The sequence below is a fragment of the Bufo bufo genome, chromosome 5, assembly GCF_905171765.1.
Source record: "Bufo bufo chromosome 5, aBufBuf1.1, whole genome shotgun sequence".
NCBI lineage: Eukaryota > Metazoa > Chordata > Amphibia > Anura > Bufonidae > Bufo > Bufo bufo.
In genome coordinates this window covers 77,500,029-77,515,238 of record NC_053393.1, presented here as the reverse complement: position 1 = coordinate 77,515,238, position 15,210 = coordinate 77,500,029, and the positions used below count along the sequence as shown (strand labels likewise).

Here is a 15,210-nt window from a genome sequence, read left to right as displayed (position 1 = left end):
CGGAAGCCGCACAGCGAGGCGCGGTGACGTCATGCTCGCGCACCGCCCGGGCAAAAAAAAAAAAAAAAACTTGCTGCGGAACAACAGCTGCGCGTTCCTGGCGCACGGGAACGCGCAGGATGCGTGTGACGTCACTGGCATGTCCTGTGGGTGACGTGCGGCTCAGACAGAAGAAGTCTATACGCGGCGTTTGGTGGTGCCGGAAGGTTCACGTTTCCTAAAAACACGAGCAGAAACAATGGACCTCCTTCATCAAAACTGTCTCAAACTAAAACAGTCCCTGTTGCCCATAGCGACCAATCCGAGTTCAGCTTTCTGTTTTTCCACAGCAGTTTGAAAAAAAATGAAAGCTAAATTGTTGTGATTGGTTGCTATGCTTGACTAACGGACCTGGCTAACCAATCGCAGTGGAGCTTTAATGTTATGTAATAGTTCTGGTAAAATGAAAGCTGTGCTGTGATTGGTTTGCGATAGGAACTATTTTTTCAGACAGTTTTCGTAAATGAGGCGACAGCGACTAGATGTTTGTTGCTCGGCACACAGTCCCTGATGACATCATGACAAGATGGTCAGTGGTTTAAACAAGAAGATATTCTGCGACTGCCGTGCTCCCTTTACGCTTTGATTGACACGGCCGGACAGTGAAAATGAAATAACGCCTGTCTGGTCCTGTCAATCAAAATTCTGAAGTTTTAAACTATCCCATCACAGAGGACGAAGTCCAGAGAGCAACTAAGCGATCAAAAAATGGCAAGGCTCCAGGTCCAGATGGTTACACAAATGAATTTTACAAGTTGCTATCGACTAAGATTTCGCCGATTCTCACACTTCTTTGTAATCAAATTGTGCAGGGACAACCAATACCCCCAGATATAAACACAGCCTACATTAAAGGGGTTCTGCAGTTTGTCTAAACTGATGATCTATCCTCTGAATAGATCATCAGCATCTGATCAGCAGGGGTCCGACACCTGGGACCCCCGCACATCAGCTGTTTGAGAAGGCAGTGGAGCTCCAGGAGCGCCGCGGCCTTCTCATTGTTTACCGCCGGCCCACTGACATCACAACAAGTATGAACTAGCCTGGGCGCAGCCAAGCTCCATTCAAGTGAACCCAGGCCCAGGCCAGTTTATACAAGTTGTGACGTCACTGGGCCTATGGTAAACAGTGAGAAGGCCGCGGCGCTACTGCCAGCGCCTCTGCCTTCTCAAACAGCTGATCGGCAGGGGTCCCGGGTGTCGGACCCCCGCCGATCAGATGCTGATGCTCTATCCAGAGGATAGATCATCAGTTTAAACAAACTGCAGAACCCCTTTAAGGTTCTAGCAAAGACAACACACTACTATCATCTTACCGTCCGATATCCCTAATTGATAATGATCTCAAATACCTCCCAAAGATTCTAGCTGACAGGATGTCCACTTTTCTGCCTAAACTTCTATCCAGTCATCAGACAGGCTTTGTCAAGGGTAGATAAGCAGTGTACAACATAAGAAAAGTACTAGCCGTCTTGGATACTATATATATCCACATTCACACCCATGCTCAGCTATACTCACCATCGATGCTGAGAAAGCCTTCGATAACGTTAGCTGGACATGGTTAAGTGAGGTGCTGGATGGCATGGGTTTCACTGGACACTTCAGAACATACACCTCATCTCTTTACACTTCCCCGTTGGCTAGAATCTCTATAACAGGTCACCTTTCACAACCTTTTGAGTTACCAAATGGTACTAGGCAAGGCTGCCCCCTCTCGCTTCTACTTTTCAACTAAGGGTACTTTCACACTAGCGTTATTCTTTTCCGTCACTGAGTTCCGTCACAGGGGCTCAACAGTGGCGTCGCCAGGGGGGGGCCACGGCCCCCCCTACATCATGCTGTGCCCCCCCCAACTAAAATGCCCCCCCCCCCAAGTGAGCCGCCGCCGGGCACAGGGAGATGAGCGCTTCCATTGCGCTCATCTCCATTGTAATCTGCCTGTGGCAGCAGAGGTGCAGGGGAGGGAGAGGCGAATCCCTTCCCCTTCCTCTGATAGGCTGCCGGCACTAGGCCGGCAGCCTATCAGAGGCCGGCGCAGGCGGAGCGATGACGTCATCGCGCCGCCTGAGCCTTACAGCGCGGGACACAGGAAGAGTCTACATCGCATCGCTGACACTGAGGTAAGTATAAGTGTTTTTTTTTTGTTTGTTTTTTTACAATAGTGTATGGGGGGGCTTATTACTGGCACGTGATGGGGGCTCTTGTTACTGTCACGTGATGTGGGGCTTATTACTGGCACGTGATGGGGGGCTTATTACTGGCACGTGATGGGGGCTTATTACTGGCACATTGAGGGGCTCTTGTTACTGGCAGTGGCACGTTATTGAGGGCACTTATTACTGGCACATTATTGGTGGGCACTATAGGGGCAACTACTGAGGCCACAAAGAAGGGGTGTTTTATATGGGGGGCTCTGTACAGTAGCATTTTATACTGGGACACATTATGGTGGGTACTATGGAGAAGGGGAGACAGGAGTACTATGGAGTCATCTACGGGGGGCACTAAGAAGGGGTATTTTATACTTGCAAATTATGGGGGACACTGAGGGCATCTACTGGGGCACGATATATGGGGCATTTTATACTGGTACATTATGGGGGGCACTAGCAGGGAGGGGGGAGAGGAGCACTATGGAGGCATTTACTGGGGCACTATATAGGGGTATTTTATACTGGCACATTATGGGAGACATTAGCTCAACTGGGGGCATAAGGGGGTATGTTTTGCACATTATAAGGAGAATTATTTCTACTAGGGGGCATTATGGTGGGTTTTATTACTCCCCCATGGTATGACCCCTTAGTAGCAGCACCAGCCTCTCCCTGCTCTGCTATCCCTCTGCCCATTCTCCAAATCCTTATTATGAAATCTTTCTCATTAGGATAAAACACATCAGCTCCGCCGAGCCCCCGGCCAAGGTGTTTAAGTGGCGTCCGAGATCCCCAAGGGCCAAGCCAAGTAACTGTTCATGTGAAATATGTTTATTTTATATATGTACACTCCTGTGAGAGGCGGGGAGGGAGATCTGTGGATGACACTATTATGGAGGGGGAAATGGGGATGACACTGTCATGGGGTGGATCTGTGGATGACACTTATAGCATAAGATGCTATATACGGTATGTGGCATCCACAGATCCCCCCCATAGCAGTGGCATCCACAGATCCCCCTCTCTATAAAAGTGTCATCCACAGACAGCTGGACTTTTCTTCCCTGTTGCAGTTTTAGGTATTGGGTAAAGTATTGCACCATTTCTAAGCGTACTTGTGTAAATGTATCGTTGTTATAGCTGCCCCCCCTACTTTTGTCCTGGCCCCCAGTGTGCCCCCCCAAAATTTGAAAGCTAGAGACGCCACTGGGGCTCAATACCGGAAAAGAACTGATCAGTTTCATCCCCATGCATTCTGAATGGAGAGAAATCCGCTCAGGATACATCAGGATGTTTTCAGTTCAGTCACTGAACGGCGTTTTGGATGGAGAAAACGCTGTGGCATTATTTCCGTCCAAAATTCCGGATCAGTTGCCGGAATGCCGAATCCGGCATTAATTTACTTTGAAATGTATTAGTGCAGGATCCGGCATTAAAAATACCGTAATGCCGGATCCATTCTTCCGGTCTGCGCATGCGCAGACAGGTAAAAATATGAAAAAAATTAAAAAAGGATCTGTTGCTCCCGATGACATCCGAAGAGACGTATCTGTTCTTGCAATGCATTTGTAAGACGGTTCCGGATCCGTCTACAAATGCTGTCGGTTTGCATGCAGATTGCCGGATCAACGGAACTGATTGCCGGGTCACTCTGCCGCAAGTGTGAAAGTTGCCTTAGCCCTGCAACCACTTTCAAGAGCAATAAATAATTCTGATCTTATGAAAGGAGTCAGCATAGGAAGCCACTCTCTCAAACATGCTTTATTTGCAGATGATCGGCTAATATTCTTGTCGCATCCACAAAAAGAACTTCCAGCAGTTTTTGAACTTCTCTCGGATTTCTAGCCGATAAATGGCTTCAAAGTAAACATGACAAAATGCGAAATACTGGATTTATTTCCGTCCCAAACCCTACGAAAAAATCCAATTACAAGATACCCCAGTCACCATTGCACCCCACTCAATAAAATACTTAGGGATAAAAATTGGCAAAACCCCAGAATCCCTATACTCCTTGAACTACCCTCCACTATTCAAGAAAATCACGGCCGAACTCGAATCCTGGTCAAACTTGTCCATATCGTTCATGGGTCTCTGTCATCTATTGAAAATGATGAGTTTTAGTAAATTGTTATATCCCATGCAAACCCTGCCAATTTTACTGAAACGTACAGATATACAAATGCTTTTAAAAGCTTGCCACTCATTTATTTGGAAGTCCAAGACACCTAGAATATCCCTTGTCACTCTATCTAGGCCCAAAAACAGAGGGGGTATCGGATTTCCAGATAGTAGACAATATAATTTAGCAAGTTTAATGAGGCACTGCCTGGATTAGTTACAAGGGACTTTCACCTTTCGGGAAATTCAAACTACATATCGAATCCCAAGCTCTCACTTCCTGGCTTACTAACACCTCATGGCATTCTTAAGGCCTAGAGTGAGAGACCTATCGAAAGAATTCGCCATCAATCCCTTTGATGCTCCTATAAACTTGGTAGAAAAAGCTAGATCTTTGGCGTCCATTTATAATTCTATTAGTGAGCTCAAGTCTAAAAAAGGAGACTCAGGTTTATTTTAATCTTGGCATAAAGAATTCTCATCCCTGATCATTCCGGACCAATTACTAGAGGGCTGGGCTCTGATCCGAAAACATGTATGTAGCGAAGTTTGGAGGGAGGCACAATTTAAAATCCTTCATAGAGCGATATATGGTTTTCATTCTCCAAGAGATCTTTCATTAAATAGAGATGGCAGGATAACTCGCTGCCCGAAATGTCAGACACCTAACACGGTTATAACCCATGGTCTATGGTCCTGTCCTAAAGTAAGGACTTCTGGCACAATCTTTTAACCATGATTGAAACCAGAAGCCAGATAAAAATCCCACTAGATCCACTGATCTTATTATTCCATACAAAGAGTGAGGCGCATAAGGTCAAAATCCCACCAGTATTCCATGTGCTATCACTGGCAGCAAAAATAAACGTATTAAATTACTGGTTACGCTCAGAAATTCCATCAACATAAGAGACAATGCGAATGACCACGAGATGTCTGACGTTAGAATGAATAGAAGCAGAGTATTATAAATCAAAGCTAACTAAGTCCTTCTTTGGAAAATGGAGGCCATATATGTCTCCCTTCCTCAAAAAAGAGGAAATTCTGGCAACGGTAAGCCCCTTCCAACACACTGAATGGTTCTTGAAACTGGGAACATCGGATCCATGGCATTCAATGTTTACAAATTCGTCAATTCATTTAACAAACAAAAATAAATAAATAAAGCATTATCTTTTATCTTTCACACCAAACAATTAGATGGACGTTGATTGTTAGGCAAGCACTCTGAAAAACAAACGAGATAGAAGAGACGGGGGGGGGTCAGGAAAGGTATTGTTTGTTTATTGAAGTTTTTCTAATAGTTCTAGATAAAGATGCACAAGAATGAAAAATGTATGGATGATCATATGTTAACACATTGGTCTGTAACCATGATACTTTCATTGTAAGAGAAATTTTTATTTACATAATTGTACCAGAAAAGATTTAATATATGTATGTATGATTGCTTAAAAGAAAAAAATATATGGTTAAGAAAAAAATATATGGTTTAAAAAAAAAAAAAAAACTGAAGTTGCGGCCATTTTAGAGAGAGCACAGCTTCTAGGTTTAATGGCAAAATCCCCAAAACATCCTGTACACTGATTAAAAAACAGACCTACGTGTTTCGTACATAGTTCATTTCAGTTATGTGCCGAATTCGGCAATTATTTTCATGGTTCTGCCCCTCTAAAGGATTAACGCAGATGTGAACGTATTTTTTTTACTTTCTAACAACTCTTGGACGTCCACACTGGTGCAGAAAAACTCTGACACTCCATCCAAACAATGGTTCTCGGACCGCATTGAGCAGCTTTCCAGTGTGAGGAGTTTATTTTAATTCATCCCTTTAGGACCAGACCAATTTATTATTATTTTTTTTAAGAATAAGTAGGGTTTTTTTTTGGCACCACTGAATTTACCATATCTTTTATTGAAAACCGGTAAAAAATTATTTTTGGGATGAAACTGCAAGTCCGCCATTGTTTGGGTTTTGTTTTTATGGCGTTCACTGTGTTCTAACAATGTCATGACATCTGCGAGTCAGTATGATATCTGCGATACAAAATCGATATACTTTTTATTATGATCACATTTTCTTCTTTGCATCTGCATATTCCCACCTATAACTTTCTGTCTAGAGAGCTGTGGGAGGACTTGTTTTTGCAGGGCGTGATGTAGAATGTATTATCGTATTATAAGACACACTTTTTCCCCCCAAAAGTGGGGGGGGGGGGGGTCGTGGGTCTTATAAAGCGAATACTAGTGAGTAGTGCTGAGCGAACTTGTGTTTTAAGTTCGGCGTCTAAAGTTCGGGTTATTGAAGAATAGCATTATGGATTCCGCTACCACAGGCCGTAACTGAATTTAGAATCCATAACGCGATTCTTAGATAACCCGAACTTTAGACGCCGAACTTAAAACACAAGTTCGCTCAACCCTACTCACTAGTATTCGCTAAGACGCACACGGCCACCCCCCCCCCCCCCCACACACACACACACACTTTTGTGGGGAAAAAGTGTGTCTTATAAAGCGTAAAATACGATAAGTATGCATTAGGTGCCGGGAGTAGGGAGTGAAGCGCTGCGAGTACTCACCCTCCCTGGTCTTCCTTTCTAGGGCCGGCGCTGCACTTTTCTGACCCCGTATAGCGCCAGGGTGACAGTGCACACACTATGACTTGCCGCTGCACACAGTTGCAGTGAGGGCCGGAGAAGACATGGGAGTGCAACTGCTGCCGGATATGGAGAGGAGCTGCAGCGCATGAGAGGTAAGAGAAGTTTTTTATTTTATTCTAATCTGATCTGAGGTCTGATGGTTCTGGCAAGGAACTCTGGGGGGTATGACAATGAGGGCTGATGGGGGTCTGAAATAAAGGGCTTATCTGAGGTCTGGTGGGGGTCTCACATTGAGGGCTGATATGAGGTCTGATGGGGTCTGAAATAAAGGGCTGATATAAGGTCTGATGGGGTCTCACATGGAGGGCTGATGAGGTTCTGACATGGAGGGCTGATGAGGTTCTGACATGGATGGCTGATGAGGTTCTGACATGGAGGGCTGATGAGGTTCTGACATGGAGGGCTGATAAGGTTCTGACATGGATGGCTGATGAGGTTCTGACATGGAGGGCTGATGAGGTTCTGACATGGATGGCTGATGAGGTTCTGACATGGAGGGCTGATGAGGTTCTGACATGGATGGCTGATGAGGTTCTGACATGGATGGCTGATGAGGTTCTGACATGGAGGGCTGATGAGGTTCTGACATGGAGGGCTGATGAGGTTCTGACATGGAGGGCTGATGAGGTTCTGACATGGAGGGCTGATGAGGTTCTGACATGGATGGCTGATGAGGTTCTGACATGGAGGGCTGATGAGGTTCTGACATGGAGGGCTGATAAGGTTCTGACATGGAGGGCTGATGAGGTTCTGACATGGAGGGCTGATGGGATTACGACATGGAGGGCTGATGGGATTACGACATGGAGGGCTGATGGGGTCTGACATAGAGGGCTGATGGGGTCTGACATGGAGGGCTGATGGGGTCTGACATAGAGGGCTGATGGGGTCTGACATAGAGGGCTAATGGGGTCTGACAGAGGGCTGATGGGGTCTGACAGAGGGCTGATGGGGTCTGACATAGAGGGCTGATGGGGTCTGACATGGAGGGCTGATGAGGTCTGACATGGAGGGCAGATATGGGGGTCTGATGTGATGTCCTGATATCGGGGTCAGATCCAATGTCCTGATATTTATTGGGGTCTGATCTAAGGATCTGATATGAGGTCTGATGAAAAAAGAAATAATCTTATTTTCCTCCTCTAAAACCTGGGGTGCCTCTTATCATCGGATGCATCTTATAAAACGGAAAATACGGTAATTATATTTTTGGGTACATGCAATTTTTTTTTAAATCACTTTTCATTCAGTTTATTCCGGAGAGGAAGTGACCATTTGACTTTTTTCCAGGTTTTTCCAGGCTCCTTATCTTGATGACCTGTCCTCAGGATCAGCATCAAACTGGTGGTCCTGGGACCCACCAGAGGAAATAGATCCTAATGGCAAGTGATTGGGTCGAAAGGCAGCCAAATTAGTTTTTTTTCTTCTGCATTATGTTGTCAGAGCCAGGATCTCCTGGTGGGCCTGTCCAGCCCTGCCAGTAAAGATCATTAATATCTGATATATGGGGCTCCAACACCCGCATCAACACAGGCCAGCTCCAGTGCCATTCACTTGAATGGATGCTAAGCTGCAGTGACCCAACACGGTGAGTACACTTTGAACGGAGCCGAAAGCACAATTTGCATTCAAAGTTCTGGAGCCAAAAGATGCAGGAAAAAGCTAATCAGTAGGGGGCAGGGTGTCAGACACCCTCTGATTAGATATTGATGACCTATCCTGGGAATAATGAAGGAAGCAAAAGTAGACATCACTATTCATGCCAAATCTGGATTTTATTGTGCCTTCATCATTTCAGCCTCTAAGAAGCCATTTTTGAAGCCAAGGCATGGTTGTTTTGGGCATGAAAATTTCTTCTTAGAGGCAGAAATATTGCATGGTGTTTCGGGCATGAAAAAAGGCTCCTTAGGGTCCGATATGACAGATGGTGTTTTGGATGAAGGCACAATAAAACCCAAATTTGCCAAGAATGTCGATGTCCACTTTTGCTTTAAACATGATATTCTGGATTGGTAAGCGCTAACCATCTGGGACGGACTGTTGCATGTGACATTTTTGCTGCTTCCATTTTTCACTTATACGCTACCCTGAGGACATAACAGGAACCTGGTATTCCCATCTCAATATCTATAATATATCCACAAGTGCGGGTCTCACCCCTGGGACCTACACACATTTTAAAAATGTGGCCCTATGTTTAGGGCACTGTGAATGCAGAGGTGGCCACGCATTTGCGGCTCTCTAGTAACTTCTGTTAAAAAAAGATTCTCACTTTTTCACAGCGCAAGTTCGCTCCAAGGACCAAGTCCCCATGCCACACTATGGAATACTGTTGAAACCCTATTATTGAATATTGTCAAAACACCACTTAAGAAGAAGAAAAGGGCACATCAAATACTCTGAATCAGAAACTGACTGAACAAATTGAGGTGGTACGGACCTTCTCACAGGAGACGGAGTTCTCCAACAGGGAAAAACAGTTACAACTCACCCTTGATAAAATACCAGTACCACCTCAAGGAAAGAAAACATCGTGAGTTCATAAGAGACCTATCTGATTTTAAGGAGAATCGTATCTATTCTTCCTTGAGTAACGTCAAAAGGGATAATAAACAGAGTAACTCAGAGAGATCCTCAACCGAGACGGATTTCTCTGATTCAGAACGTGAAACAGGCTCTAAGACAAACAAATATCCCAACAGGGGCACACCGAGAAGAGGTCGGCCTCGGGGCTCCTATAGGGGACGTGAAAACTTTTTTTTAGGGCAACCCAGCGAGACTCTGGACTACCCTCTTCGCTGTCGCACACAACAACCATCAACCCAACTTCAGGACCAGAGGTAATCAACTTGTCTTCCCGCTCTCTTAATCAGGATGAAACTAACACTCTAGAACTGGGACTCTCTTTTGTGCCCACCCCTAAGTTTGATAGATTCACTGCTGTTAAAGATCTGAATCTATTCATCCGTAAACTAAGGTGGCACAAGCATTTTCATTCAGTTTATTCCGGAGAAGAAGTGACCATTTGATTTTTTTCCAGTTTTTTCCAGGCTCCTTATCTTGATGACCTGTCCTCAGGATCAGCATCAAACTGGTGTTCCTGGGACCCACCAGAGGAAATAGATCCTAATGGCAAGTGATTGGGTCGAAAGGCAGCCAAATTAGTTTTTTTTCTTCTGCATTACAAAAATGTGGCAATTGCGTTGCTTGTAAGCATATCATGACCACAAAATCCTTCATCAGCTCAGTCACGGGTAGGACGTACCCCATTCCACACTTCATTAATTGTAAATCCAGGGGGGTGATATACCGCATCCTCTGTGAGTGTGGTCTAGAATACGTTGGCAAGACTATACGTGAATTCCGGAGGAGGATTGGTGAGCACTTGGGGGATGTCACTCACAAGAGAGACACCCCGGTATCCAAACATGTACACACTGACCACAATGGAAGATCTCAGTTAAAATTCATGGCCATTGACCTTGTAACCCCCCTCCTCCAACGTGAAGCACGTTGGATCTTTAATTTAAAAACGTCAGCGCTATGTGGCATGAATGAAAGACTAAACTATACTTGTGGGTTTACCATCAGAATTGCGCAAATACCTTCATCAAAAATTGCGCATGCACCCCCAGCGGTGCACTGTCTCCATACTAGACTGCGTATTTATATACATATACACACCCTAAACTGCGCATCGTTTTATTGAATACTGTGCTATGATTGCGCATTGCATTCCATTATGGATATATACCATAAGTTGCGCATTGCCCTATTGAAGGCTGTCCATGCAGCATTAGCATTGCGCATTGTTTCGACCATGTATGCATCACCTCTGGCCTGTTGCCTTCTCCCCTGCATTAAATGTCATTAGCCTGTCACGGCAACATATTCTAATTGTTACCATGGAGATGCATACACTTTGCATCCCACGTGATTGCCGGCCTGTCCGTATGGCTGGGCAATCTTCAGCTTCAGCCTGGCGTCGCATCGCGATGACGTGTGTAAAGAGGGGGCGCGACAAAAGAAAAGGCGCGACGATTTAAAGTCCACTATCAAGGTACACAACTGCGGCTGGTTGATATCGTTGTTTCCCCAAACCATAGGGGATTCACTAGATACTGGATCATTGTATCCCCCTGACCTTCCAGCATAGGACCACCCCTCCTCTGCAATACCGCATCCCACCATCCTGGGATAGCGGACATAAGCCTTTGTTGCTTTTTTCCAGTGTTTATCTAGCCTCAGGCTATACACCTGCGGTTATTTATCCGTCCTGTTCCATCCTCTGTATTTACTCCCCTGAAGAGTCACGGACAGAAACGTGCCACGTCGGGAGATCTTTGGAAGAACCATAATTATTTTTGCACTGGCAAGAATGTTGTAGATTTAGGGATCAGGTCCAAGATAGGGGCAGGTATCCAGACGGGGTCGCCCCTTTCTGGGCGGGTGCTCTGTATAGGTAGGTAGAAGTAAAATAGCCCCCTCCCCAATTGGTAGGGCTACACAGGGCAAGTCCTGCTTCTACTATACAGAAACAAAGCAAGTCTGCAACTTCCCGCGTGGTATACATCCATCGCTTCCTGAACACAATCCCTCCTGACCAGTGCTTTAAGTGGGCCAAAAGAGGTGCCGGTACTCTATTAGGCGCCGGTGCTCCCCCCCCCAATACTGAGCATGAAAATACCCTTAGAAAGTACCCTGAAAAAGAGCTACTGTAGAAAGAGCTACTGAACATAAATAAAATGTGCAAAAGGGTATTGAACAAAATGTTGTACAAAATGTACATAAAATAATTTATAAAAATTATAATAACATACTAACCATAGAACAGTAAACAGTAAAACATAAACCTGAGTCTTGAAGATGAAGGTTAATTTCTTTACCCCTGAAAAATATACAAAAGCAGATTCAATACAATCACAGTACATCAAATGAAAAATGAAAAATATTGTACAAATCATTTTACCTAGAAAAGGCTCCAGCACGTTTTGGGCTCCACTTTCCTTGCACTTTTGGCTTCGCAGTTTGTGAAGGCTGCACTTCTCCTCCCTTTTGCCAGCCATGTCTGCACATATGTTTGTGCATTAAACTGATCCAAGGGTGGTCCGTTGCATTTCAGGAAGATCAGATTTGAAAGCCTTTTGATGTCGAGAGAGTTTCTTTTATCTGTCAAAGTATCATTCATTGAGCTGAAAGCTCGCTCGCATTCACTTGTTGATACTGCAATGGTGTGGACAGCTTTAAGAAGAGGCTTCAGGTCTTCTGGTGTCTTGGAAGCTTTAAGGTCTTTATACTCCCTAAATCCTTGGACACTTTTCCTCTCCCCAACTCTGAATCTCTGACATAAACGTCTGACCGCTGCATCACCATATTGAATCTCAAGAGATGCAGGCCAGGAGTCAGACTGGAGGACCTTGATGTCTGAGAGGAGGTGACTGTCTGTCTTTTCAGATGAGGTTCTACTGACATGTGAGGAAGTTGTTGGAGTCATCCTGCACTTAACATTTTCAGCCAGGCTACGGAAAAATTGCCCAGGGTTGATTTTTATAACCCTCTCATTTTCATGCAGGCATACATTTCTGAAGATTTTCTTATTTTCAGCCTCAATGGCAATTTGTGTGTAGGGACCAGGTGTGGATACCATTGACTCAAACACCCGGATCTGTCGGTCCAGCTGCCTGTCGGCTTGATCCAAAGTCATGTCACGTCTCTGGAGCATTCTTGAGAGGTCACTGAGTTCTGTGAGAGCGTCATACATGATGCCAAGATTGACCACAAAAGAAACAGTAGTGAGAACATCATTGAGTCCTTTGTATTTTGCTCTCTCTCTTGAGTCCCTGCTGGTATCAGCAGCAGCACTTGTAAAGTGTACCTGCAAAGCTGGGTAGTTCTCCCATACTGCTTTCACCGTTCTCTCACTTGAAGCAACCCAACGCACTGATAAAACACGGCCTATCACAAGGAGACGCTGTCCAACACTGTGAGCACTCTCTGTTAACTCCCTTTGGTTTTTTGGGGATGCATGGTAGAGGGAGTAAAGCTGATCTAAAAATATTTTAAAGTGGTTGATTCCTCCAACCTCCTTCAAAACATCACAAACTGCCAGTTCCAGTCTGTGATTGGAACAATGCCAGACAAACAGGTAAGGGAATTTGGAACAAAGCTGCGCAGCAACTCCTGCTTTCCTCCCAAGCATCACTGAGGCTCCATCACAAGCAAATGCCAACAAATGTTCCTGTAGGTAGTGAGGGTCAAAGCCATTATTATGAAGACATTCTAACAGTGCTTCAGTGATGTCATTTGCTGTGGTCCCCTGCAGCTCAATGAGTTCAAAAAATACTGTGTCTGGCTGTTCATTGGAAATAGCTGATCGCAGGCACACGACAAGGACAGACTTTCCACTTATTGTAGTCGATTCATCAATGAGCACACACAGTTTTCTTTCATTCATCACTATGTCATTGACTACCTTCTTTTTCATTTCAGCTGCAATGTGATCCAGTATATTTGCACACGAGTTATTAGAGTGTAAAACTCTGCCCATCTTGACACCATTTAAGACTTGCAACTGGACATCTATTGGCATGTCTGTAAAGGGACGCCCATGCTTGCCAATCTTATAAGCTGTTCTAAACACATTGCAAGTTGAGGCGTATTCAGCCTTTCTCATATCTTCAATGTGTTTTTGCATTGTATTTTGTGTTGCCTTCTCTTTTATTTCAACTGCTTTCTTGTGATAAATTGAGTCTCTGTGCTCTTTAATTTTCTTTCGTAGTGAGCTTTGTTGTGCAGCCTTGTCCCTTCCATAAGACGAGATTAAGCACCCACTCCACTCCTGCGACACTCTCTGCCCTTGCTGCATGTCTACACGAGCACAAACTTGACTACACACACTACAGCCCAACTTTCGATTTTTGCTTAGCAGCCACTTGTAATTTGTGGAGAAATACTGTACTTGTGCTTGGGACCAACATTCTGGCCACTCATGCTCGGCAATGCGGCTGTTGTCATCAGTAGAAGTGATGTCACTCTCGTCCTCTACGTCACTTGTGAGAACCTGATCGACCGCGGCACAAGTGCTGCTTTCATTAGCTTGTGTCTGACTCTGACCTGCAGCGATATTCTGGTTTGGTGGGGGGTCAGCCAGCGAGTCCTCTGATTCTGACCTTGTTCTTTTGCTACTTATAAGCCAGGAGAGCATCTTAAAGCGTACCTGTCAGATCACCCAAAAAAAACTAAACTGTTACATGTTGCTCAGTATCTCATCCTGATCATGTACATATACTTTCTATGGCCAGGGGGGTACTGGTACAGAGAGGAATTAATGTGTGTGTGTGTGTGATGAGGGGGGGGTCTGATGTGCAGGGGGGTACTGGTTCAGAGAGGAACGAATGTGCGGTGGTGGGGGGGGGGGGGGGTACTGGTACATAGAGGAACTAATATATATGTGTGTGATGGGGGGTCTGATGTGCAGAGGGGTACTGGTACAGAGAGGCACTAATGTGTGGTGGTGGTGGGGGGGGGGGGGTACTGGTAAAGAGAGGAACTAATGTGTGTGATGAGGGGGGGGGGTCTGATGTGCAGGGGGGTACTGGTACAGAGAGGAACGAATGTGCGGTGGTGGGGGGGGGGGGTCCTGGTACATAGAGGAACTAATATATATGAGTGTGATGGGGGGGTCTGATGTGCAGGGGCCCCCTACACATCAGACCCACCCATCAGACACATATATATTAGTTCCTCTATGTACCAGTACCCCCCCCCCCCCACCACCGCACATTCGTTCCTCTCTGTACCAGTACCCCCCTGCACATCAGACCCCCCGCCCCCCCCCCCCCCTCATCACACACATTAATTCCTCTCTGTACCAGTACCCCCCTGCCAGGGGGGGGGGGGTACTGGTACAGAGAGGAACTAATGTGTGTGGGGGGAGGGGGGGTGCCTGTCACTCACCAGTACTCTTCAGAAGTTGGATTCCAAAGCAAAGTCGATGTTCTTTGCTGCACCGTCCGACTCCTGACTCCAAGGAGGACCAGTCACTGGTCGCCGCACTGATCGCTCCTCACAGGCGCGCGGGAAGGAGTTGACGTCACCTAACGTGAGGTCAACTCCCTGCCTGCGCCAGCCTGAGCCGTACTCTGCAACGACCCGCCCCCCTCCACTAGCTGCCTAGCCAACGACATTAGGGAGGAGATACTGCCAGCTCTCCGCTGCGCTCCGGTACCGGAA

At 45.7% G+C, this 15,210-nt stretch overlaps 1 protein-coding gene across 1 annotated transcript; it reads right to left on the bottom strand.

Annotated features, from left to right (window-relative positions):
* Positions 1 to 11,947: 11,947 nt before the first annotated feature.
* LOC121002393 (E3 SUMO-protein ligase KIAA1586-like) lies at positions 11,948 to 14,182 on the bottom strand. Its single transcript, XM_040433855.1, has one exon. It carries the CDS (start codon positions 14,180 to 14,182, stop codon positions 11,948 to 11,950), a length of 2,235 nt encoding a protein of 744 aa, XP_040289789.1.
* Positions 14,183 to 15,210: the final 1,028 nt, after the last annotated feature.